Genomic DNA, 27875 nt, shown 5'->3' with positions numbered 1-27875 from the left:
ATAAAACACTCGTCCTCCCCCTGCAAAGTATTGCTATTACACATAACATGATCTGGTTATTAGTACATTATGAACAGCTGCTGAAAGAACAGTTTTTACATCAAAAAGTTCTAAATTACAGATCAGTTGCTTTAGGCTTGTGTAACTAATCATAAATACACCAACTGAAACTTCTTACAGCTATTATAAGCTCTATCTAAAGGATATGTGAAGATCATGCCTGTGTTCTTCCTTGACACGTTTAAAATCTATTTATTAAACTTCTACTGCAAATTTACTACTAATTTCCATTTGAGAATGGAACAACAAAGTTTCTAGATTATCTTTTTTATAACACTGAACTATGGCACAAATCTCTGTGCTAAACAATGAAGAATAACACACTTTCCCTACTTATTTCTTACTGCTAACGGATTTTTGCAACACCAGTGAAATATTTCATAGTACAGTCCAGTTAAAGGAAGAAAAGCAGCATAGACATCCCTTCCTGTGAATCAACAGATACATTTTCTCAAGCATACTTAAGACAGAGAGAGATCCACCACACAAAATAAAATACTTTAAAAATATAACCCAAGACTATTTCTAGTTGTGACATCTTGCAGGATGTCAATTGGCACCATGGGGTTTTTATGCTTCATCTTCCCTTTTCAACATGTAAAACTCCCTACCTACTTTTTTAAAACCATTCCACACCTAAAGCACCCACCTCTGATGAATGGCTAATAACTACAATCTTCAGTTTACTTTTTACAGAATGTATACACAGTAATGAAGAAGAATGAGAGCTTAAGAAGGAGCTCTGCAACACTGATGTCAAAGAGGTAATTCACCAAATAAAAGGCTATTTATTAAATTAAAAAATAAAAAAAGGCAGCAGCACCTTCCAGCTGGACTGATTTATCTGGATGTAATTTACGGTTAGAGAAACCATTATGCTTCATACCCTGCAGAGAATTTAGGGAGTCTAGATGGCTTATCTGCAGGAGCCTTCTGTTCATCCCATTGACATCATAGCAGCTCCAACAGAATCGTGTAAAACACCTGACTGACATCATACTCTCCTCAGAGGTCCTTTAAACAGAGATGATGAACACGACATAGTACCTTTGCAGCCGCTGCAAATTCTGAGTGTGCTCATGACACAGGGCCTGAATGTTCTGTAAGGAAAACCGAAGCTGCAATTTTTACTTTCTAAAATAAAATTGTAAGCATTCAGTAAAACTGTAAACTCATTCTACGTAAGCTCAAATATATTAAGCTTTTATCTTTGTGACTATGACTGACTGCTCTAAACACACCGAAGATACTCTATTTCAAAAACCTACAATATTACAGTGGTAGTAATTTGTGTTAATCTCTCCAACTAACATTGTTAAACAGATCAAAGCTCTACAAAACTAAGGCCTATCTCAGTAAAAGCTCATCAAAGTAACATCACTCAGTTACTGCCCTGAAGACCACTGACACACAATTTTTTGCAGGAGGCAGTTGAAGTACTTACACACACTGATTTTGCAGCATGCATTTACATTTCACAAGGTTAATTTCTTAAAATGTCTTCTAATTCCACTATGTGCTATTGCTTTGAGTCATTCTCATGAAGGCATAATTTGAAGTGCGGAACATCTCAAATGAATTTGCTTAATCATCCAGTGAAATTTCAATTAGCTAGTTTAAGAAATATTCATACATAGAACAGTCACTAAAAGAATAAAACAGGGGATTCTCTTCATATGGAAATCACTGCCACAAAGGTAAGACTTGTTAGCACTGTAACATTAAAGAAACCAGTTCAGAAGTGCTCTCAACCCACTAGAGGGAGACAAATGATTGCAAAAGTATCATTTGCAAGCCTGCTCTCTACAGAAACCTACAAAACCTGTGTTCACAAAACTGAAGGACTGCAGTGTTGAAGGCCCAACTGATTAAAAACTGACACAATAACTATGGCACGTTTCCCTTGTTCAGCACAGTAATATTGTATCTTAAAGCAGCAGGCAAGTGCGCTGCTGCCAGAGAGCTTCTACACAGTTCAAGAACATGCAAAACTGGGAACACAAGAGCAAAAAGTATGAGTTCTTTTTATTTCATAGAATCACAGAATCATTTGAGTTGGAAAAGACCTTTAAGATAAGTCCAACAGTTAACTTACCACGGCCAAGTCCACCACTAAACCACATCCACAAGGTATATATTTTTAGATTCATGATGTACAAGGCTGTGATTAGAAGTATTTGTGTTATTATTTTCTAGATAAAAACAGGCTGAGGTTTTGTTAGCCAGTGTTCTGGGTTTGGGGTTTTTTTAATAAAATATATTCAAGTAAAAGCAGCTTACTAATGTGATTCAACATACTTGAGGATGTACCACTGAACAAGTTATCTCAGCAGGAAACCAAACAAAAAGTTGAAATGTTGAAAACAACTTGGAACAATTCTGGTGACCGTGTACAATATGTCACCTTCTTAAGTAAAATCATCAGAGTGAGTAATTACATCATTATTTTAGCAGTTATATTAGTAGAGCCGCAAGCTGTATGTACAGAATGACTCAAAGTATGCTATCAGGGAACATCATCCTAGTTAAATTAACTCTGAAACACTAAACAGAAGGTTGTAAGAAAAAGATGTGACATTTCTGAAACAGTTCCAATAATTTCACATTTACTCTGAATTCCTACACAGGGTAGTGGCACATTAAGTTAAACCTTCACACCATGTAAGAGCTAATTCAGTGTCATCTGGGGAGGAAAAAAAAAATCAAAGTCTAGGAATGGTTTAGCAAGCATAAAAATATTCCTGCAGAGGAATATTGCGACTGTTTTCCTTCAACTGAAACTACAGGCCTTGTAAGAAAACTAAAAAGAATGTGCATGTTGGGAAGCTGGAGAATGGGAAATATTTACTTATCCCCTCCCTAACCTGGCCTTCTCAGAAGAACGACCTTCTGCATTAAGCAGCCACTGGCTATGAGAAAAGATAAGCTAAAAAATAAAGACTGAATTTGTCCCAGGTTCTACAGTATCTTATGCTTTGCCAAGGTGGAGTGATTAACACAAGTTAATAGTAATAATCATAGCATACGAGCATGCACTATAAACAGTGGAGCTGGAGAGCATATTCCATCTGAGTACAAACACTGACTAGCAGAGAGCTGTGTGTCTTGCATGTACTCTTTTTTGTGATGGTGATGACAACCTGATAAAACTGTGTCCGCAGAACCATTATGTGTTGAACACAACTTAAAATTTGTTGTCGGTGTTTTTTGTTTTGTTTTTTTTTTTTAATAGACTGCTGTATTTTTAAGAGAAAAGCTGAAAGTATATCAGTCATTTCCTAATATTTTTCCTAAAGAGCCTCTTAAAGGACCACATTCAAAACATCCCAACTAGGCAAAAAAGGCAGACAAAGACAATAGTTCTGCTGCCCGGAATTCTATGAGAGTAACTAGGTAGGGAAGAGATATCAAGTAATCAAGAGTGGGAGGGAAAGACTAATTGTGATACAGCTGGGACACTGTCAACAACTATCCTGTCTATATTAAGAAATCAACGTTGCTGTAAGTATTTCTCAATGATCCAAACTACTCCTGATCTGCTTATGAAAGCAAAGGACTGATAAAAATCAATACAAAGATGAACGCAGCCTAAAGGCATAGGAATAAACATCAATAAAAACGTGATTTTAAGAGAACTATGTTTTCAGCAAAACATTCTCGTATCATAAACTCAAAATTAATCTACCTTCTAAATTTTACACTACACAGGAAGATAACCAAAGTACTATGACTTCTACCCACACCATCCACATTCCGTTCAGTTCTATGATAAAAATACAAGTTAGATTAATAATGTATTTGATCAAAAGATAAAGACATGAGCTCAGATACCAGTATTATTTGCTCCAAAGAAACTGTGTAAGATTTCTAGAAAAGGGGGAGACTGATGAGCATTTCGTATGAACGGGTTCATATCTCCAGGGCCCCCTTACCACAATACAAATGGTAATAACCAAAGAGTAGTTGCCAGTACATTAGCAGCCTAAGCAGCTCTGTACTCCATGCGAATCAAATGCATGTGTGTAATACAGACATATCCACTTCCTTTGCTCATACCATTGCTGCTTTTTAAATACAGTATTTTATACTATTGTCATTTTAGAGGGCTCTCTTCTGTGCATTTCATGATGGCAGTACTTCCAAAAAGGAAAAAAATAAGTATGTTAAGAAATTGTACATAGGTTATATGCAGCTTAGCATTATCTTTGACAGAAATAAAGATTGCTATCACTTACAGCTTTCTCAAACTACAAAGGTAATGATATACAGTGTTTACAACAACTGTATTTTCTCATATGAGCTATTTTGTTTTGGTGCTTTTTCTTTAGCCTATATGCTCTAAAGTACATGGAAAGATTTTTTTTTAATATAACTCCAAATAGTTAAACCTTTGCCCAAGTTGAACATTTTTTAAGATACAAATTTTTAATTTATCAACTCCACTTTTATCTATTTCTGTATCAAAAGTTTAGTGATAAAAGAGCAGAAATAAAAGCCCATATAAATATTTAGTTAAAATAACCATTCTGGAACTTAAAGGTAACAAAACCCAACAAGCCAAACCAAATCAACCTAGCTCATAGTAAGTAAGCTGTTAAATTAAAAAAATATATATATATTGATTACTTAGCATTTCAAGGTTATCCCTTATATATTAAAAAAAATCCAAATTAACGCATTGTTTAGGCGTTATTGCAAAGAACAACTATTCACATCACACGGAACCAACTAGATTAGCTGGGGGGTTGCAGGGAGTAGTTTTGGGGAGTTTGTTCTGCTGGTTGGTTGTGGGGTGAGGGGGAGGGATTTTCGGGGGGGGTGTTTCTTTTTTTAATAAACACAAGGAAAATAAAACCTAGTTACTGTAATCCAACTGTGCACTGCATAACTGCTGCTCAGGAATCTTTAAATCAATCCATTAACACACTGTATGCGTTCCCAACAAAGATAAATCATATAACCCCTGAGCCCCCGCTGTATTTCATGTGTTGGGGTAGGGAGGCAAGAAGACAGAAGGGATCTTTAAGACTGGAAAGCTTAGAGAAAGCAACAACGTATTATTTACTCAACTTTCTAATGGTGAGAAAAGTTCACTTACTGCACCTGATTTAGAGATGCCTGTTTAATTTTCAAGAGTAACACTCAACTTACATTCTGCTTGTGCATATAAACAAATTAGATTTTTTCAATTCTGAAGACTTTTTTAAAAAAAAAACAACAGAGAATAGAACATAAAAGATTTAAACTTTTGACTATCTTGTTTTACAAGACAAAAAATAATTTCATTAGCTAGAAAACTTCCTTAGTATTCCAGACACGTGTAGATCTACATGAGCCTCAGTGGAGCTATATGTAGGCACCTAATCTAAGTATAATTGAGAAGTTTTTCACACTGCATCATCACTTCAACAAAATACAAGGCCAAAAGCAAACAAAACAAAACAAAACAAAAAAAAAAAACAAACCAAACATTCCTGAAAATGAATTCTAATTGCAAAGATGTAGTATCTTTAAGGCAAAACTACTTTTGATTATCTAAATCCACGGTAAAATGTGAGAAAGTCTCAAGACATTTTTGTTCCTATACAGTCTAAATGTATTCATCAGATTAAAACATTTTTTAATAAGAACCTCTAGTGACAATGAAATATATCTGTAGCTCAGATTTATTCACCAAGCTTATGATTCTGCAAATCCATAGAACACATAATTTCAAGTATACAATTTTTGTCTCAGTGATTTAAGCTAGTTCTCCCATGTACTTGATATTAAAATCATTCTTTTATAGGAAAATCTTTTTTCTAAACAAGACCTTGTCCTTTCTTTTTTCCTTATCCAACTTTCTAGTTCATTTCACTATGACTGTTCAAAAGTAAACTACAAAGTTTCAACAGTTTCAAATTCCCTCAACAAATTCCTATTAAAGGTGTATCACGCAGAACTGTTGACATATACATACTAGTACTCAGAAATAGCCTATTAACTGCTGTCCACAGCTAAATTATATAGGCTTCATTACTTCAAATTTGTCCATGTCACCACCTCCCTCCCACATGTTTTTAATCTTCTCCTAAAAGTTGTTTTTTTAAAAAGCAGCAGTTTAAAAATAGATTTGGTCCAACTTTTCTTATGTATTTTTTATTATATTTGAGTTTCCTCCTTACCATATGTAGAGTTGCAAATTAGGTTTGCTTTGGTTTAGACTAGATTTAGATTTTCGCTATCAATTAACACTAAACTGATTTTTAGGTTTGTTCTTTTCCCTTTGAAAACCTTCAAAACTTGCGAAACCTTTCAAAGACATGACTAGTTACTTTTCACTCTTGGTATACTCTGGCAGTAGCGTTCTTTGTTAAGCCTTGATCTTTGATTTTAATACTAGAGTTTTTTACCATTTTCAATACCCTTAATGGGAGGTTTTTGAAAAGCCTTCCTCCATTTTAAGTTAACATAAGCGAACTTTAAACTATCAACGAATTCCACTATGAATTCCACAGTTAAAATGTCAAACATCTGGTAACAGTTGTCATCGATTATCTTACCAAGCCTGGTACCAAAAGCCTTAAATATTTTAACCATTTTACGACATAAAAGGAATAGTGGCAGGAGGTTAATAGGAACTGACCTATTCTAGTGTAAATGTCTATCTAACTACTGAGGGGTTTTGATAGCTGATTTTCACACAGTTTAACTGGTTCTTGAAAAAGGAGGATTACAGACATTACGAGTCACCTTTAATCAGTTAAACAACTAACCTTTTGCTCTGTTTGCAGTTGGTCGTATCTCTGCTTTTCATGGTTAAGTTCTTTTTCCAGTCTTTCAACTTGATCTCTGAGTTGTGCCGTTTCGTTTTCCAGAACAGAAGTTACCTTTAATAGCTCTTCTTTTTCTTTTATTATTTTTTCAATTTTAAACTGAAAAAACAAAAACATTGGGGTTTGGTAATTTTTCTCCCCTTCATTCCTATGCATTAAGTGGCAACAAATTACTCCAGTGTTTAAGTAGGAGCACAAAATATGTGTCCCCTGGCTCAGCTATTTTACTGTTTTCCCATTATTCCCAAATTCTTGAAGTTTCATTCCTTTAACTGAACAGTACTACATTACCATTAGATAGCAGACTTTGCTGTGTTTTAATTTATACTCAGGTTTTAGCTCCTTAAGTGAAGTGCCTTTACTGTTCCCAGTGACAGCAATTATGGAAGAGCTAATTATAATTATGACAGCTTGGTGAAAAAATGGTTGCTGAGTGTAGAGAGAAACACACCCTCTCAAGTGATGTTTGGGGAATCTCACAAAAAATAAAACATGAAGAGACACATAGCCAAAAGTAAAGACCAGCATATAAACTGCCACCTTTCAATACTGAAAGAGGGCTTTTAAGAAAGACGGGTAGAGACTTTTTAGCAGGACTTGCTGCCACAGAATATGGGGTAATCGTTTTAAAGTAGAAGAGGGGAGATTTAGACCAGATATAAAAGTAATTTTTTATGACGATGGTGGTAAAACACTGACACAGGCTGCCCAGAGAGCAGGCACAGGCCCCACCCCTGGAAACATACAAGGTCACACTGGTCAGGACTCTGGTCAACCTAATCCAGTTGAAAATGTCCCTGCTCATTACAGGGAGGTTGGACTTGATGGCCTTTGAAGGTCCCTTCTGATTCAAACCACCCTTTCGAATCTATCAACCAAGACAATCAAAAACACTTCAAAAATTCTTTTTTCATTCATTTTAGTACTATGAGCACATATCTGAAAAGCAAAAATATCCCAAATGTACCCCTATACTAAGTCTCTTATCCCTGAATTTGGAAAACTAAATAAAATGCACATATATGCCTAGACGCAACTGAAAAAAGGATAAAAGGTCTGAGAGCAAGGCAAGGAAACTACTGAGCAATTTTCCAATAAGCAACTGATACAATCAAGTTTGGTGGTAGGCTTTTTTGTTTGTTTAGGTTTAATTAGTTTTCAGCCCACAAAATATCAAATGGAAACATCTTGACTCTGGATGCAAGCATACAAGCCTAACCACATCCATCTAGCAAAGAACATGACACACAGAACACTGTTTTAAATAAAACAAGAGCTATTCTAACATACTTAGACAAATGCAGTTATTCAGCTTTGTTTCCAAGGCTCTTGTGCACAAATAGAAGTATACTGGTTCTGTAACATATGTCCTTAAAACAGGCACTGCCTCACAGGGGTATCTTCATTCCTCCAGTGAGCTGGAGAGCACAGATATGAGAGATGGGCAACTACCCTCTTATGGTTTCCCAGTCTTTGCTTAGTGCTATACCATACTTGTATACAGTTTTAAATCTTTACTCATTTAACCTGCAAATGTTCTGAACTCCAATCAAATACTTGAGAGCAAGGGAAAAATATGTACCTTACACATACATACGTAGATTTTTTCATCTTGGTTTGCTCTTCAATACCTGTGAATGTATGCATGTGTGTGTATATGTGTATATTAAAAAAAGAAGAAAACATTTTAAGAATTGTTGAATCAAACCTCAAGAAGTCCAGCTTTTGTGGTCACCACTAACATATCAGAGTTTCCTTCATCCTCCATAGTTAGCAATTCTTCAATAGGGGAAGAGGTACGGAACTGGAAAGGTGTGCTTGCTCCACGGATTTCTCCTTTATGAGTCACATAACAAAACTGGTAAAATTCTCCATCGTCATTTGGTAGATAATATCCTATCAAAATAAATTCGTATTTGAAGAAGTATTCTACACAACATACAACTCTCTATCAGAAAACAGATCATCAGATCATATCTACATCGCGAATTTCATGCTCATTACCTCAGTAAGGCACAGATAAACCATTAAAACAGGAGAAAAGTAATCTTATTTAGTAACTTTCATCCCCCAATAATTGCTCCTTGTTTTTAAGACGAACACCATAGCAGCGTCAGGTAATAGGTGCTCTATGTACACACCACTTTGCGTACACTAGGTAGTAACTGCTGTTTATATATTTATGAAACAGAATCATTAGCAATCAGATGCCCTGAAGCTGGATCAGGACAACATTACTACATAACTGTTGTACAATTACAGAACAAAGAGTAAGCAACATACTTTTGCTGGGTTTAAATGCCAAAGCACATGCTCTGAATGGATGAGACGAGTGCCAAGTGGAGAGGGTACTGTGCAGGGTTTAACTAAAAACTTATTTGTTAGTAACTGAAAAAAAAAATAATCTTCAAGACTATGCAAGATAAAAAATAAATCATCTTTCTTGAGGCTAAGTAATACTGCATGATGCTGGCAAATTACTGCAGAAAAATTTCTGCATGACTATTCAGCTAAACTGTTGCCCACGAAAGCTTCAACATTAAGCTGCTTACATCACCTGGATTCATGTGGCAATATTTGTGGAAGGTAAACAATTATTTCCAGAACTAATGAAATTTTTACCTTTATTAATAAAATCAAGAAACTACACCTTACCCCATTTAATGGTAAGAAAACCAAGTGGCTTTATTCAAAACACTTAATTATCAGATATGCTAGCCAGACTGAGTCTGATACTAGCATAATAAATCCTCACCCAGTGCTCGATCCAGCAGGTGATGTCACCTGTTTTTGTTCATATTTCACTACAATTCAATCTGCTCCCTTTCTAACTTCATCATTAATTTCTGTTCACCAACTTCTATTTCAGATTCCTGGAAGACTTCCCAGTACTCTTAGCTACGTTTTCTACAAATGGTAAAAGATTACGGATGCTATACAGACAGCACTCGTATCAAGCACTTCATGTTTCCATAAGTCTTATACTTTATTAACTGTAGTTTAATAATGAATAGTATCTTAATTTCAAAACTTCAGGATTCTGCTTTTGGACCTGACTACGCTTTCCTGAATAACACTGCAGTTCAGTTTACCTAATCCAATGCATAAATAAGGTGATGCTATACAGAAACGAGTTCAGAACAATCTACTTTGCAGCTCCAAGTTTTAATACTGGTTCAGACAATCTGATTTTAAAACTACTTAAAGGGGTTTTTCCTGTATCTAACATATACTATGGAGAACAGATTCCTTATTATTTTCTTCCAGCATACCTACTTATCATAAAAAATAATAATATTTAAAGCATGCTGCACAACATTTACTATTTATCGCTGCTAATTAAGCTCCTGTAAGATCTACTGAGCTAATCTCAGCAGCACTAAAATGCCTTGCCAAACACAACTGGGAGCTTGTCTGAATAGTGATTAAATCTGGCAGCACTGTAAAAGTGAAGGACTGTCAGCATGGAATGTTACAGATGGGACAGAGTTACCTGCTCTCTTCATGTGTAGCAAAACTTTAAAATACAAAGTTCTGATAATGGCATGTACAGTTCTAGGTTTCTAGGTCACTTTTTAGTTTCAGTCTAACCTAATTTCATGCATTCAGTGAATCTTGGTAACTAAAAGAAACTAATGGCCTCCTTCTAGTTCCTACAGAGCAGATACTTTTCACAGATTTCAAGGTTGCAAAATGGGCAGATCACATGGATATCATAGAATATTTTGGGTTGGAAAGGACCTTAAAGATCATCCAGTTCCAGTCCCCTGCCATGAACAGGGACACCTTCCACTAGACCAGGTTGCTCAAAGGCCCATCTAACCTGGGCTTGAACACTGCCAGGGATGGGGCAGCCACAGCTTCGCTGGGCAACCTGTGCCAGTGCCTCATCATCCTCAGAATTTCTTTCCAGTATCTAATCTAAACTTCCCCTCTTTCAGCTTGAAGCCATTACTTTTCCCCTATCCCTACATGCCCTTGTAAAACGTCCCTCTCCATCTGTCTTGCAAGCCTCCTTTTCCCCCCTGAAAAACTGCTATAAGATCTCCTTGGAAACTTCTCCAGATTATGATCATCATTGAAAGTAACAGAAAAAAAAAAAAAACTTGGCATAAAAAAAGGAACAGAGCATTCATCCAAGCTACTGCTATTTGCAGCTAGTATATGCAGCTTTAACAAAGACAACAAGCTAACACAGTAGTCATTTCAGGCCTTAAATTACTATTTTTTCTATATATCTTAAGCAATACACACACATACACACAAAGAATAAAGCCAACACCAGGAAGTAAAAAAGATCGTAAGATCATACATAAAATTCTGCTAGTAAGCAGAAAAGCATTAAGCAAGTTTAATGGAGGTGCTCTTTCTACATTCAACTTCAAATGCGTACAGATTTCTAAAGCTCATAATGTTCTCTCTGTGGCAGGAAGATCTGCATGTTGGCTGCGTTATGCAATTATCATATCTATCTCAGTTTTGAACCTGTCACTGGTAGCTTACACTGATGATTCCTGTATTTTTAAATATGAACACTAGATAACGCACTCATGCCACGGGTAACTGAATTTAGAGATATTGGTCATTTCCCATTATTTTCCTTTCCCAGGCTGAAAAATCTGTCAGAATTTCTGAAGTTTACCTAGTCCAGTTTTCCATTCAAAAGACTGTTGTCAGCACCAGCCTGAGACTACAGTGGCTGTGTCTAAGAAACTGTGGAAGTCCCATTCTTGCAAACCAGGGATATCTGTTCTAGTGCTCCACTACTCTACCTTAGTAAAAAAGTTGCTCCTAATGTTAGACATAAACCTCCCAGGCCACAATCCATGGCCACTGCCTCTTTTTATATTTAACAAGAAGAGTGTGGCAACTCCACACCTTTACACAGAACCTATTTCTTAATTCTTCTCTTCCTTGTTGCGCTTTGTTCATTTCTTTTACTAGACCTTTTTTGAGATGGCGAGGGGAAAGAAGGGGTTCTGATCTCCCATACAGTGTGGAAAATGTAGTTATACTATAGATTTGTACAGTGGCGTAACTTTTTTTTGTTCTTTATTCTTTTCTTAAAAACTCGAGTCATTTTCATCAATTCCTCACTGTCAAAAGGTCCTCTGCAACTCTGCCTAATCTGAGCTCTCACCAAACCATCATCTACATTATTTATTCTTTGATGACTATCTTTTTATATTAAGAAGATTTTAAAGTCCAAAGACTAAAGACAACATAGACGCAGTGTGATAACAGATACCGAGATTAAAAAGCCCTGCTGACTGTTAAAGTCACCTTCTGTATTTTAATAATTTCCAGCAACACTTCTCTATCAGTCATGAATATTGTTCACTACGTAAAAAGTCACATACTAAGTCACATACTTCCCCTTAAAACTTCTCTAGCATCTGAAATAAGACTGAATTTCACACAGTGAAGTGTGAAAATTCTCTTCCAATTTATGTTTCTAAAAGTCTAGAACTCTGAACCCTCAGCATTGTAATGAAGAGATAAATATTTTAAAAGCTGGTTAGGCTGGAAAATACAGGTAGATACTGCTTGATATTCACCTTGAAAAGTCAGCACACAGTTAACAGTTGATCCTTCCACATAATTTTCCGGCATAGGTGACCAAAGAAATGTGTAATAATCTCTTGCAGTATTCCAACCAACCTAAAGTAAAACAAACAAACAAACAAACAAAACAAAACAAAAAAAAAAAGGAAAGAGAAGACATACAGCAGATGAATTTGTTATACACAGTTAAGATACCATGGTCTGGCCTTTACAACACAAGTCTAATATGCATATTTCTGCTTCAACACGCAATAAAAAGATACTTAATGTTTACAAATCAGGAATATTTTAACAAGCATGTCAAAGATTTAGCATGAATTTTATTAAGCTTGTTACCTAAGTCAATAAATGGGTCTAAGGCAATAAAATGGTCTATATAAATTAAAACAGCAGACAGTTTTCACTATACATTAAACTCCTATTTGGTACATTTTTTCTTTCTATAAAGATACACATTACTACATCAAAAAGATTAATTTTGAAGTTTATAGTGAGATTTTCTTAGCGTAAGTTCTGCCAAGGGTGATTATTTTGTATGCACACTCTAACAGGTCCATCAGAAAACACAGAGCAAGAATGAAAAAACACAGCTTTCTCTTCTGAAAAGGCCAAGTTTGACAAGGCTAAACTAGCACTTTTTGGACAACTTCCGCAATACTGAACACCTGCATTTCACTGGAATGCTAACTCTTACAGATACACTGTGTCTGCAAGAGAAAAAAATCCGCATGAAAACCTGAGCTAAGTTGGCGCAGTCCTTCCACTAATTTCAGTAAACATATGCTTTCAAGACTTTTCTAAGAGTGCAGTTCTGTACAATAAGAAATGCTATCCTCTGAAGAAACGTATTCCAACAAGTCTGAAATACACACATCCAAACCTGAAACCCAAAGCAACTCCTGTAAAGCAATAAAAAACTCCAGTAGCATTTTTCTCAGAGTTAAAAAACACAAAAAATATTAACATCCTTATTTCTTAGACAAAGAGCACGTAGAACTTGTATGATGCAACGTCCCTAAACCAACAGAAAAAAAAAATTACCCACGTTGTAAGAAGAAGTAGAAATAAAGTCATTGCTAACCTGGTATTCATCACATTCTTCTTCTTCCCCATTTACCTACATTTAACTCCCCCAAACTCCACTGATGTCAACCAACAGATTAATAATCCAGAAGCCAAGTCCTACTTTCACCTTCTCAACCCATATTTTTAAGCCAAAAACATTATTAAACATCATGTCTCCTACAAAAATGTCATATCCAGATTGCTATTATGTACAAAGTGTTACTCAAACACACCCCCCCCTTTATTTAATTGTCCCTCCATAAATAGAAAGTTTTAATAGGACATTACAGAGTAATCCATTCATGATATTACTATTTCCTACTTTTGAGTAAAAAGGTTTATCTCAATTAGGACATCATGAATTACTTCTTAGTCATATAAACCAACTCTGCAGTGGAAACAATGAAGTCTGGTAAAGGCTAAGATGTCTAACACCAGGTACTATGCAATTTTGCTGGGCATGTAGGGACAGTCAACTGTCCTCAACACTCATACCAGACAGGTTTACCTTCTACTAATAAATACGCATAGTCATCATGAAAGTTCTTTCTTCTTTGTTGCCCCACATATACAAGCCCTTTCTTACTGAAATGCCACACAGGGCAATTAGCTTCCCCATACATGCATTTCACTCACAATATGGTTCCATAAGATCACTAGAATTAGCCGACTAGAAAAATAAACGGGGAGTGGGGTGGGGAAAAAATACAATTTGTGTGCCTGTCTGTATGCCAATAATGAGTTATCAAATATATTACTGAGGAAAAACAATAAACATTTTCTTCTGCTGAATCTCCTTAAACTCTCATCTGGTCCATCTTAAAAGGAAGCTTTTCTAAGAGAAAAGCTCTGCCTTACAACTGCAGAGTGTTTACAATCCAAAAATTATTTCAAACTTCATAATTTCTTGAGTTTCATGTATGAGTTGAAGATGGAAAATTTTTCTATTTTGTTCCATTTCTTTCTTTTTGTAATGCCTCGGTGAAGTCAACTCAACCTTAAGAGAGTGCTTTAAAGAAACACCACTGTAAGGAAAGCTCACTTGGCATTTTCTTCCTTGGCCTCAGAAAGCCATTATGCAACTAGAAGAACAGCAGGGTTCATTCTGCTGCATTAATAGGTTTCACCTATCTACACAGCACATATACTTACATTGGCAGATCAAAGAAGCAAACCCAGGAAATACTGGTTTAGCTGAACCAACTGAGGCATAACCAATGAGCCTTTATTGTAAACATCTAATATGACACAATTAAAAAAAAAAGAATAAAAAAGCCACACCACAACCCAACCATAAAACTCTGCAGAGTAAAAAATATGCCCTTTTTGTAATTCCTCAAGTAAATTCCAGTTTAGAAAGTAATCTGGCAAAGTACCCCAAGTACTGCAAGAAGACAATAAGCTACTCTGAAAGAAGCAAAATTACAGACAGCACACAAGGCTTTGGACATACCTTACACAACATAATTAAGTCAACAGCCTTTACATATTTCACATGGTAAGAAACAGCTACTTTGACTCAAATCACAGGAAACGCAGGTGTCCAAGCAAAATACAATTGGGCCCAGTATCCTAGGAAGTGATTTTTTGACAGCAGGCTTGGTTTGTGCCATAACCCTGAGTCCAAGTAAAATTAGTTGAAAGTCACAGCAGTGCTAGTGCTACTGTAGGCCATCACAGCCTACTACAGGCAACTACAGGTGACAAGTTCCTCTAAGTCAGTTAATAGATGGAAAAAATAAATACCTAGGGGCAGAGAAGCTCATACAGAGCAAAATTACTCATAGCTTACTGTTAACACTGACATGCCACTCATGCAATATACTTTTGAATGCATACACTGTCATCAAATAACAGTACCTAGATGCCAATTCTGAAAGAACCAAACTATTAAAAGAAAAATAATCAGAACATGAACATCAGGAAAAATACTCAAAGTACACTTCAGTAACGTTAAGGCATAGACATTTCAAAGTAAGTAAAAAAAGTCAAAGCTACAACCTCGTTTTCTTCAGGATGCCTGTAGTCACCTTACATTACTTGCAACTTTGACTTACCCCGGTACAAGCCATTTAAGACTTCACTTCAGACATGACCTTGCTATTCACACTGAGATAAAAATGTATTATATAGTAGAAGCCCTAAAGCTGTAATGTTTTGGGGTAGAACAAGGTACTCTAGACTCTTTATGAAAGGCTGTAATCTTAAAATGTTCTCTTGTACTCAGACCTGAAGAACTCCATCTCTGCAGAATGTTACAAACACATACAGGCAATCTTTTAACTTGGGCTATTGAGAACATATGGCATTTGTTGCAATATCAAGGTATTATCTATCTCACAGTTCAGAGGAATATGTCAAAATGACATTGACAGAGTGCCTAGACTATTGGATCAACTTTCTCTCCTACGAGGTATAAATCAAAATAAATATAGAAACAATATGAACTCTCTAAAAGAAAATCTGTTACATATGTAAATGACTGTCCAAGGAAATATCATGACAGATCAAAGAGCAACAAACTTACTGTTTCCTTCAAAAGATAAGCATGAAAATGTATTAAAAAAGGGTGGGTGGCATTTAATCAAGATATTTGTTTACCATCACATTAGAACTATAAATTAGCACAATCTTTTACTTCAAAATTTTTTACCAGCTACTGATGGCTTTGTTATGCCAATTCTGTCTCTGACTACACAAATCTACCATGGCAATTAGATTTAGAAAAGTACACTTGGAATTATAGGTCATTCAAAGGAAACAACAAGTAAATCCAGATTATTCTTCACTTACTACAGAAACAGTGAACAACACTACCATTAATTTCTTTATCTTTTTTTAAGAAAAAGATTATCTCAGTTATTTATGACATGTCTTTCCAGAGAAGGTAAATCAGAAACCCACAAATCACTGTAGTTTGAGGATGGCAACTCTCAAAACATTGCCAATTCCAATAATTCTATTCCTAACTCTTTTAACAACAGGAAGTACGATGCAGTACACAATCCTCTATCATGTCCTGCTGTGCAGTGATAATTTCATGCCAGAAAAACTGTAATTCTATACACATGTGGTCAATAGCAACTCCAGCTTTTGTGCTGTACTTCATAATGTGATTTGCATATATGGAAGTAACTGGTATCTTGAAAAAAACTGAAAATAATCTACAACAAAATCAGGATATTGAAAAGACTCACACAAGTTGTACTGTTATTGGCAGTGCAAAGGCGACTAAATAACCCAGAGTACTATATAGACATATTTGTATTGTCTTGATAAAGCACAACCACCAAGCCATTTCTTATGTGAATCAAATATTACAATACACAAATTTTTCCCCACAGACAATTTTGAGGTTTGCTATAAATCAGTGCATTGAAAAGTCAGAAATGAAGTTGCATGTAAATACAGGTACTGCACTAATGCACAAACAGTAGCTCAGGTGTCACCTCCTAAATACTGAGTACTCTCTCAGGGCAAGCAGGCACTTCTTGTATTCAAGTAAATTACTAAGAATCTTCCCAACCATGGTTATTCAGTTTTTCCAATGTTAAGCTACTGGAACATCAGATCATGATTTTTACGTTGTCAATATAATAAATGTGGACATTAAGAGATTAAAAGATTTCCTCTCTAAGGATACATTGAGGCAGTCAGTACCAACTTGACAACATCCTACAAGAATGGCAGTACAGATTACTTGGGAAAATACACCAAATAGAACCAAGGAACAGAAAAGTTCCAGCGGAACAGTCAGCTAATTACACAGCAAGACCAAAGTCATTAGCTTCCCATATGCAAGATTACCTGCTGATATCACAGGTCTTTCCAGCATGCTGGCCTCAGCAAAATTAAATCTCCAGAAAACCAGAAAGTATTATGACATCCCCCACAAACACCCACACCTCTAACACTACTCTCTTTAACCACTATCTTTACTATGCCTGTAACATTCTTTCCTTCTGCCTTTGGGATGTAGTAAACCTGCCTCTCTTGCATACTGAAGATCTGACACACCTACTTGCACACACATGTCCTAGAGAGAGTGGTAAGCACTGCTGCTTAAAGGCCAAGCAAGTTTTTCAAACACTTCCACAAATCTGGACATTATTCACTAATAATGGGGGAAAAAAAATAAAAAATAAAAAAAAAATCACATGGACATATGATTATTTCACTTTATTTGAAGTAAAAGTCACAAGATGCAGATTTCCCCATCTGGAGATTAGGCTTACCTACCAGATAGACCATTTCTGCAACCAGATGTCTTGCACATATTAATTATTTTTCTTCATTTCAAAGTTTTAGACTTGGATCAGTCTAAAGGTCTCTCCAGATTTTGATCAATCAGAGATAAGCAGAGAACAATAAAAAGGGGACACTGGTCTTCAATCATTCTGGAGTACAGATCTCCTGTGAAATTGATCAAGAATGATAAGCCTTCTCCCCTCTGACTCCACGTTAGGAACTATCAGGTTTTTCTGCACAGAAACCCTCTCCAAAGGGAAAGCTGATCTCAAATTCTAGTTCCCATAAAACTGCATGAAGAGGGACTCAGGCTCAGGACACCTATGTCAACTACTAGACAGGTACTTATCTGTAAAACTGCCTTTTTTTTTTTTTCCTTAGTAACAAGCAAGGACATAACTGATTGAGATCTTTTGGAACTTGATTACACATGAACCTCCAGAATGTGAGAACAGCAAAAATAGCAGCAATGGAAGACAACAGATTTGAAGATCAAGTCAGAACTTGTTTCAAGCCTCTTGTAGGGGACAATGAAGAAAATGAAAGATGAATATATACAAAAAGAATAAAACCAATGCATATTCAGAACTTCTGTTGTGAAAGAAGTCTGCATTATTATACTTCCCACCCCTCCAAGCTTTTGCAAAAGGTCCAACCCCAAAAGTATCACAGTATCACAGTAGGTTAGAGATTGGAAGGGACCTCAAAAGATCATCTAGTCCAATCCCCCTGCCGGAGCAGGAACACCTAGATAAGGTTACACAGGAACGTGTCCAGGCGGGTCTTGAATGTCTCCAAAGAAGGAGATTCCACAACCTCCCTGGGCAGCCTGTTCCAGTGTTCCGTCACCCTCACCGAGAAGAAGTTTCTTCTCAGGTTTAAGTGGAACCTCTTGTGCTCCAATTTGTACCCATTACCCCTTGTCCTTTCATTGTTTGCCACTGAGAAGAGCCTGGCTCCATCCTCGTGACACTCCCCCTTTATATATTTATATACACTAATAAGGTCACCCCTCAATCTCCTCTTCTCCAAACTATAGAGACCCAGCTCCTCAGTCTTTCCTCATAAGGGAGATGCTCCACTCCCTTAATCATCTTAGTTGCCCTGCGCTGGACTCTCTCCAGCAGGTCCCTGTCCTTTTTAAACTGAGGGGCCCAGAACTGGACACAATATTCCAGATGAGGTCTCACCAGGGCAGAGTAGAGGGGAAGGAGGACCTCTCTCGACCTACTAACCACCCCCCTTCTAATACAACCCAGGATGCCATTGGCCTTCTTGGCCACAAGGGCACAGTGTCGGCTCATGGTCACCCTGTCGTCCACCAGGACCCCCAGGTCCCTCTCCCCTACACTGCTCTCTAACAGGTCGTTCCCCAGCCTATACTGGAACCTGGGGTTGTTCCTGCCCAGATGCAGGACTCTACACTTTCCCTTGTTATATTTCATCAAGTTATTCCCCGCCCAGCTCTCCAGCCTGTCCAGGTCCCTCTGGATGGCAGCACAGCCTTCTGGCGTGTCGGCCACCCCTCCCAGCTTAGTGTCATCAGCAAACTTGCTGATAGTACACTCAATTCCCTCATCTAAATCGTTGATGAATATATTAAATAATACTGGTCCCAGTACCGACCCTTGAGGCACTCCACTAGATACAGGCCTCCAACTAGACTCCGCCCCATAGACTACAACTCTCTGGCTTCTCTCCTTCAGCCAGTTCACAGTCCACCTCACTACCCGATCATCCAGACCACACTTCCTCAATTTAGCCGCAAGGATGCTGTGGGAGACCGTGTCAAACGCTTTGCTGTAGAGTATGTGTTTGGAAACCTCGCTTGTAAGAAAACTAGTATATCCAAAATAATTCTCCTATATGTAACACTGCTCTTTCAATTGATGAACTCTGGGTTTGCATTTTTCTAAACGACAGAAAATTAGAATCACAGAATGGTTAAGATTGGAAGAGACCTTAAAGACCATCTAGTTCCAACCCCCCTTGCCATGGGCAGGGACACCTTCCGCTAGACCAGCTTGCTCAAAGCCCCATCCAAACTGGCCTTAAACGCTGCCAGGGATGGGACAACCACAGCTTCTCTGGGCAATCTGTACAGGTGCCTCACCACCCTCACGGTGAAGAAGTTTTTCCTAATACCTAATCTAAACCTCCCCTCTTTCAGTTTGAAGACATTACTCTGTCATGACATGCCCTTGTAAAAAGTCCCTCTCCAGATTTCTTTAGGTCCCCTTTAGGCACTGGAAGCTGCTCTAAGGTCTCCCCCCTGAGCCTTCTCTTCTCCAGGCTGAACAAGCACCAACGCTCCCAGCCTGCCTTCACAGCAGAGGTGCTCCAGCTCCCTCTGATCAGGCCTCCTCTGAAATCACTTGAGCAGGTCCATGTCCCTCTTGTGTTGGGGGTTGCAGAACTGAACACAGAACTGTAGGCAGGGTCTCACAAAAGCAGAGTAGAGGAGGAGAATCACCTCCCTCTAACTGCTGGCCATGCTGCTGGTGATGCAGTCCAGGACACAGTAGAAAAATTACTTTCTTGGTAAGAGTTTTAAACCTACAGCCGCCACCACCATGATGTGCCTTATGCTCACAGCATTTAGCAACTGAAATCACGTGGGGAACAACATAAACCATTTCATGGACAGCATGCACAGAGAACTTGGTAGAAATTTAAGTTTTAGAATAACTATTTATTTGTCAATTTATTCAGTTCTTTGTCATAATGCTGTATGCCACAAATCCCTAGCTCAGGTCTGAACTTCAAGAGCTGTTCTACCTCCCAACAAGACCCTCCTGATGCTTGTGATGTAGAACAGAAAGGCAGTGCTTCATCTTGCCTTAGGTTCCTTATTTTAAGCTGCTTTGTAAAATACCCTTGAGAAGAAGGTATCTGTAAATAAACAACTGCAAACATGAAGGAATCTGCTTTGGTACCGTCCATTAAAGCCATTACCTTTTCATAGTACAAAATAGTCAGTGATGAAAGTGGCATACTAAGTAGACACAGAAAACTGGAAACATTCCCAGTGAGGAAAGAAAAACTGAATCCATTAAGTCTATCAAGTGAAAAAAATAATGTACACAAGGTGAAAAAGACTGATATAATGATAAACAAAATGACGTTCTGTATTAAATACATAACTGAACAAGTAAGAGTAAAACACATAGAAAGAAACTCTTAAAAGCAATCTATGGCTCCTACAAAGGACTCAATTTCTAACATCACCTTTTCTATGTAAGCTGTGCAACACTAACAGCAACTACAACAATCACAAATGCAAATGTACATGGGATAAAAGGATCCTATTATACACGTAGTACATACTACATAAACATTTTAAAACTCACAAACTAGAAATTAAGAGTCAGTATATAAAATTGGGGTTTGCGTCTGGTACTATTAGCTCCACTTACAAAGGAAAACTGACAAACCGAACCTTTAAAAGCTGCTCTTCAGAACGGAATTCTTAAAAGATTTGAAAAAGCTTTAATTGCCATCCCACATTAAGCAGCCACACCAATAAAGCAGGTGTAGCCTTTCTCACACACACCTTGCTAGCTCACTTGTTTTCATCACAGTGATGCCAGCAGAGTTGCCCATTGCAACACACAGTGATCAAGCTGAGGAACCAAACCAGTTGTAAAGTAAGGTGGTAAAAGACGGAGGAGCAGGAGCTCTTTTTTTCTGGCAGATCACTTCCCTGATCCATTTCACTATGCAGCTGCATAAGAAGCCAGACTACCGAAACAAACAGGGTAATACAAGGATACAAATAATCTGTATCTACTCAAGACATCACGGCTGCTCAAGAAATATACTTAGACTTGCAACCTAAATAAAAGCCATTCACTTTAAAAAAGTACCTGTCAATTTTGGTTAGTTCAATAAAAGTTTCTTAGCTAACCAGTTGAGCAAACACAGGACATAATACAGTTGAAGTCACTGCCTCTTAAAATGGAACAGAAGTCAACATCAGAACCAAAAACAACAGAATGTTTACCAATGAAAAAGAGGCAAGGGGGACGGAGAGGGAATCAGTTGTTCCATACTTATTTTCTATACTAATCTGGAATTACCACTGCATTTTTTTGGCTGGAAGTTTTTTGTTTCTTTTTAAACTAGACAACTTTTCCCTCAGTTCAGTATTCACTATTACAACACTAGTAACTTTCTGTGCAATTCCAGGCAAAGGTTAAACAGGTTTGTTTTCTATGCAATTCTTTCACCTCAGAAAAACAAGGTGGACTTCTGTTCCTTCTACATGACTAGTCAGTGAATTGGTGCTTTGAGTTCTTGCATGGAAGCCTTGCTTTCCTTGCATACTATGGCAACACAGAAGCCATTAATTACTGTTCTCACAATTAGTAAAGATTTGCCTTTTTTTTTTTTGTAAATGCTGAAAATCACTTTACTAAACATGCATCACATCCAAGGTAAATTATAAAACCTACGCTTGTTTCATCAGCTTTCCAGCCACCTCCAGGTGGTTTGTTGATTGTCCAGGAACAATTAGTTCTCTAGAAGCCACTCATTTTTACACTCAGATGACAGTATAGTACAACTTCTGTCTATTGCCTATCCCAAGATTACATTTTCACAATTCAGTTTACTGTAAAGATTACTCATACACATACGTATCTGCAGACACAGATGCATCTGGACAGCTGGCTCCATCTAACTCACTGTACTATAATAAGACAGTATATTCATAATGCTTACTCTCAGGATGACATCATCACAGAAAGAAAACAATTTTCATCCTTTTTTTATCTTGCAGTGCTTCCTTCCCTTGTGATGACGAGAATCAGGTGAACTGCAAATTCAGCTGGGGAACTCCCATTTTAAAAAACACAAAACCAAAACATCAGTTCCAAAATGCTGGTCTTAACCTCTATCAATTCCCTGATTTGATTCATCATACAAGAGCTTGATTCACATAAAGGAGAGGAAGCACAGGAATTAAACCACTCTGCATAAAAGGTGTTTCTTTCAGCAACAGTACTACCTTATGCCAGCTCAGCATGATCCTCAAGTAACTGCCAAAACTTCATTACCTGCCACTGCTAAAGCAGAATAAAAACTCAGACCTCAGTAATTTAACAAATCCATCATCACAGTCAAGACTGTATCAAAGATACCTGTCCATTGTATACAGCATTTCATGTAGTCACTGAAAGACTGTTTTATGCTCTTAAATTTCCCTAATTGGTATTTTTAGGGTCCTGCCTCCCTCACTGAGATAAACAAAGCCACAATACTTACTTCTCAATTTAAATAACTTCAAAATGCTTATATGCAATATGAACAGCACCCTTATTAAAAAAAAATTCATCAAAACTTTAAGTTTCATTAGCGCCATTAACATTCAAGTGTGCTCACACTGTGAAACCTTTGAGGATAATAAAGATATATATCCACACATTTTTAAAAACTTCCCACCAATGTGCCTGTTTGTGAGCTAAAGCCTCCCCCACACAATTTACTGACTGTACAGTCATTGCACATAGCATTGAAAATGCTTCTGCTTTGTTACGCAGAATAGAGTACTTCTATTTTGCAGAAAGGTAATTTATCTTGAATATAGACTATGAATCCATTGATAACCTGCAGATTACAATGAAGTCACACATTTACATTCTTAAAACAGCAGACAGTTCTAAAGAGAAAGGTCCTTCAGTACTAAGATAGTCCATTACCTCTCTCCCCTCCCCACTACTAAAGCACCACTTCTTTAAAGCCTGAATCAAAACTTCCATTAACCATTCAAGTAAGGAATTTAAGCATCTTCTACTAGGAGCTATACTGACAAAGCAACATGGATCAAAGTCCTAAATAGAAGCAGTTCTAAGAATTAATCAATTTGTATTCCCATAAACGAAGCTTTATTAACCTTTACAAATAACTCCAAGTAACTTAGATGTGGCCTTATCCCTCATCCTTGTTTCAAGGGTCTGTCTTGAGTAATTTCAGTCATTTATACTGTTCACACTGTTCTAGCAACAAAAATTAGTCAAGGACCTATGTCAGGATACCTCCAGATGAGCTTTTGTTCCTTCCACACACATTTCACTTACTGCAGCTCATACTCTTCATATAGTCCTGTTCTGAAGTCAATCTGTGCCCACGTCTTCCCAAATCATCTCCATTTAACTCTGCACAACACCACCGCATGACACTTTCCCTTAACTTCAGCAGCCTTAAAGTGTTCCCATTCCTCTAATTTTGATCTCTGTTCTGAGCTCTGTTACAAAAGCTCACAGTCTGACAGCACGAATACAATACATTGCCTAAGTGATGTTGCACTTCATTTTGAGAGAGCTTTTACTGGTTTGGGGTTTTTCTTCATTTTTTTTTTAACTGGTAAGAGAGAAGACAGTAAACATTTGAGAAACAGCAACAGAACAAGCTTGACTTACCTTGAAAATACCAACCCAGTCTTTCTGATGAGGATGGATAAACTGGGTCAGAGTGTAGTGACATTCGAGGTGTGTGTTCGGAAGGTAACTTTTTGCAACATTTTGAAAAATCACATGCGCAAAATTGGAAGTCTGCAAAGTGTTAGCTGAAGATGGCACTTCTTGAAAGGATGACATGATTATCTGCAACAAAATTGTTGAAGTTGATACTTCAATATAGTGTGAAAATAAGTTACAAAAATCTATTTGAAATATACAAGACAAACAAACCTAACAATTAGTTCCTCTGTTGTGAAAACAGATAGCTATAGAATCAGTCCTCGAAGTTCACTGCCTCAGCACCCCTCCAGAACAATGACCTCTCAGAATAAAGGCAGTCATTCAGCAATGACATCAAGATGGAGAGAAAGCATTGCTTAGCTGAATGCCCTCGGTATTATAACTCAAATACAGTAGCAGAAAGTGGGAAATTAAAGCAGTGATGTGAAAACAAAGCAGGGTTCTAACTTAATTAAATATTCTCAATGCTTCTGGAAGTGGCAGGGAAGGTGAAATAAAGCTCCATAGTTTCACTACTTTGAACTCTTCTCAGAATCTATATGGCTCAGTGCCTTTTACAGTATTTTTACAGATGAAGTGTTTCTTCCCCTCTCAATAAGACAGGTTTTTTCTTCTTCAAAAGAAAGAGTTCTCTTACTTCTGTTTACCAGACCGTGGGTATCTTTTACTGTTCTCACCGTAACACATATGCTCCCAGCCCCACATATTTAGCTGCCTTACCATAAACAACAGACTTCATTGATAGTGGGAACATTTAGGTATGAATGCAGTGTGACAGATTAACACTAATCAGTCAGACTGCAAAAGCTTTTAATCATGCTTCCCATTCACCACCTCATGCAGGATACATCGTGCTAAAAATTACAGCAATGCAAAATGCTTCACAAGCAGAACAAGAACAACCCTTCCCTGGATTCAGCAATATCTGCTAAAAATCCAAGACAAGCAACTGAGAAGTTTCAAGTATCTGATTTCAATGTACAATCACAAGTTTGTCAATGTGGTTGGTATTAGGAGGATCAGGGCCTTATACATCTAACACGTTTCTAGGAAGATAAGCCATCCTATTCTTGCATCTAGTATTAAAAGTAATTTTATACTGACCAAGCAAATTCACACCTTGAATGAGGGAACTGCCAAGTATGTGACATAACTTCCATTAAAAGATACACATGAAAACCAGTCCCAAAAAGGGCCACTGAAAGCCTCAAGAAGTTCAAAGATTAAAGGCTGTCCGTGTATTTCCTGTAGCCTTTTAAAGTTTCTTTTCACCAGTTAAAAAGCAAGCAGCAAAGAGCTCGTATTTTCTGAAATAAAATGAGCTCTGAATTAAACAGGTATACATCATTCAAAACAAAGAAAAGGCATGTAAGGTTTAGACCCTCTATGCTTTCAGCTTACTACTACCCAATTTTGTGTAACACATGAAGTACACATGGGCAGTCATTATATTATTTTGATGTATCAGGTGTTAGATGAAAGACCAGCAACATGACAAAATGCCAATGTTGTAAAGATTAACATATATAAAGGACAAAATCAAGAAACTATATGAGCCAGAAACTGCATAAAGACCAAAAGACAGGTTTTTAGAGACAACAGGGTACACATAAATCCCATCTGTTATCCAGCTTCAGAGTCCAGAAGAGTGTAGGAAATGTTACAGCATAGTAAAACCCTGAAAACTCCCACACCTCTCAAAACAGAGGATTACATTTAAGACATCTCTCCAATCCACTCTGAACTATAACTGCTATGAAGCAGCAGTTTCTACAATTCTAGAAGACATACAACAGCCCTTTTTTATTTTTTAATAAATAAAGCCAAATATTGGCATGAAATAGTTTCAGTTTTCATTACCCACAGTAAGTACAAAAAGAGCGAATAAAGCATTAATAACAAAACCAACTGAATTTAACTTTTTAATAGTATTTTTAAAAATTTATAGTTTATTCTAGGAAGATATTAAAAAGGAAAAAAACACTAAAAACACTACCCAACAGCCACACACACACACACACACACACACACACACACACACACAAAAAACAACACAAACACAAAACCCAAACATTTCTCTCTGCACACTGGTTGCCAGCTACCACAGCTGAGTACCGGCCTTAGTGAAACTAGTAAAGGGAGGCTGGTTTCCAAGCCCAAGGCAGAGCTATTCACTAATATGAACTTGTGCAGACCAGCAGAATCATCTGGGATTACTGTTCCCCGGCAGGAAAATCCGGGGGGCTTAGGTGAAGCTCAGATCTACTTACAGTTCAAGGATAGTTTAGGGGATGCTGGGTGCTTGCTTACTTAGCTCACAGATCCCGGTTTGCAAATAGGCCAGAAGGAGGAAGAGCTACGATTCGGCTTCATTACTGACATGACAAGCGATTCCCTCGGGGAAGCTGACTGACGCGTTTAGTTTCATGCACCGCAAAGGACGGGAGGACGAAAAGCTCGTCGGGCAGGAAACACAAAAGCAACGCAGGACGAGCCACGCCGCCCTAGCTGGACAGGACGCACCTGACACCCCCGGCCCTACCTGCACTGCCTCTCCCCGTCCCACGGGGAAGCCTAGACCCTTCCCTAAACTCCGTTCCGCAGCGGCCGGCGCGGCCTCAGATGCCCACCGCAGATCACCTTTGCTCCGGGCCTTCGCAGTGCACACGCCGCCACGGGGCGGAGGGGGGGGGGGCGGAGCGGAGGGAAGCCCCACCGCCTCCCACAGCTAGGCCGCCCGGGTCCCCAGCAACGGCAACCGCTCCCCCCTCTTCTCCCCTCCCGACTACGGCCGGCCTAAGACAACTAGGAGCCGGGCGGGGAGGCGGCTTCCCAGTGGCGCAGAACTGCAGGCCGCGGCCTAACGGCCCCGTCCGCCCCAGGAACCGCCGGAGGACGGCAGGAAAGGGGGTGCCAGGCTTGCCCGTCCCACCCACCCAGGCCTGGGACGAGGAAGGCCTCTTACCTAGATAGACGCGGAGAGCGCCGGGGACATCAACATGGGGCCTCCACCATCAGCGCCGCACAACCCCGCCCGCCCGCGTCACTTCCAGCCCGGCCCTGCCCGTGTGGGGGCGGGCCGCCGGCAGGGAATAGGGCCGGAGCAGCGCCTGAGGAGGTCCGCCGAGATAGGCCTTTTCCGCGTGAGGCCCTTTAAGGCCTTCGCGCTTTCCCATAGCCACACGCGCTGGGGAGAGCCAAGAGGGGCGACCGGGCCTAAATTCGCAGCGTGTGCGGAGCCGTGCGGCTGTTACCGCCATGAAGTGTATCTGCCCCCTATCGCACTGACCTCCCTTCATGTCCGGTAAATGTTACCTGTATAATACCCTAATTTACCCGTAAAATGGTTTGAGTTGGAAGGAACCTTACAGACCAGCTGGTTCCAGCCCCCCTGCCATGGGCAGGGACAAAGCGCTCCTCCTTGGTCCCATTTCCAGAACACTGGCGTGCTTGCAGCTTGTAAGTTGCCACCATTAATCTCCTACCCTTTGCGGGTCTTCCCACGCTGACAGAGGGGTGAGATAAGAGTGGCAGTAAATGTTTACACGCAGTTTTCCTGCTTGCATACATTGGTAGATCGCCATGAGAGTACACTACCTCGTAAATACACTGACTCGACTTGATTTTTATCCAAAGTCGAGTC

The 27875-nt window shown here is 38.4% G+C and overlaps 1 protein-coding gene across 3 annotated transcripts in view; it reads right to left on the bottom strand.

The window, feature by feature from the left end:
- Positions 1–24386, bottom strand: part of TAX1BP1 (Tax1 binding protein 1) — a 56623-nt gene extending 32237 nt beyond the window's left edge. For all 3 annotated transcript variants that reach the window (XM_061351006.1, XM_061351004.1, XM_061351005.1), the window contains exons 1-4: positions 24173–24386; positions 12434–12536; positions 8584–8771; positions 6816–6974 (exon numbers count right to left, since the gene is read on the bottom strand). In XM_061351006.1, the coding sequence (XP_061206990.1) occupies positions 6816–6974; positions 8584–8771; positions 12434–12536; positions 24173–24349 (627 nt within the window). In that variant the 5' untranslated portion in view covers positions 24350–24386. The remainder of the gene's footprint in view (positions 1–6815; positions 6975–8583; positions 8772–12433; positions 12537–24172) is intronic.
- Between the last annotated feature and the right edge of the window lie 3489 nt (positions 24387–27875).

The sequence above is a fragment of the Neopsephotus bourkii genome, unplaced genomic scaffold, assembly GCF_033783945.1.
Source record: "Neopsephotus bourkii isolate Nb327-2 ecotype Australia unplaced genomic scaffold, CSIRO-AGI_Nbou_v1 NB_549, whole genome shotgun sequence".
Lineage (NCBI taxonomy): Eukaryota > Metazoa > Chordata > Aves > Psittaciformes > Psittacidae > Neopsephotus > Neopsephotus bourkii.
Note: the sequence above shows the minus strand (reverse complement) of the source record. Positions and strands in the feature narration are given on the sequence as shown.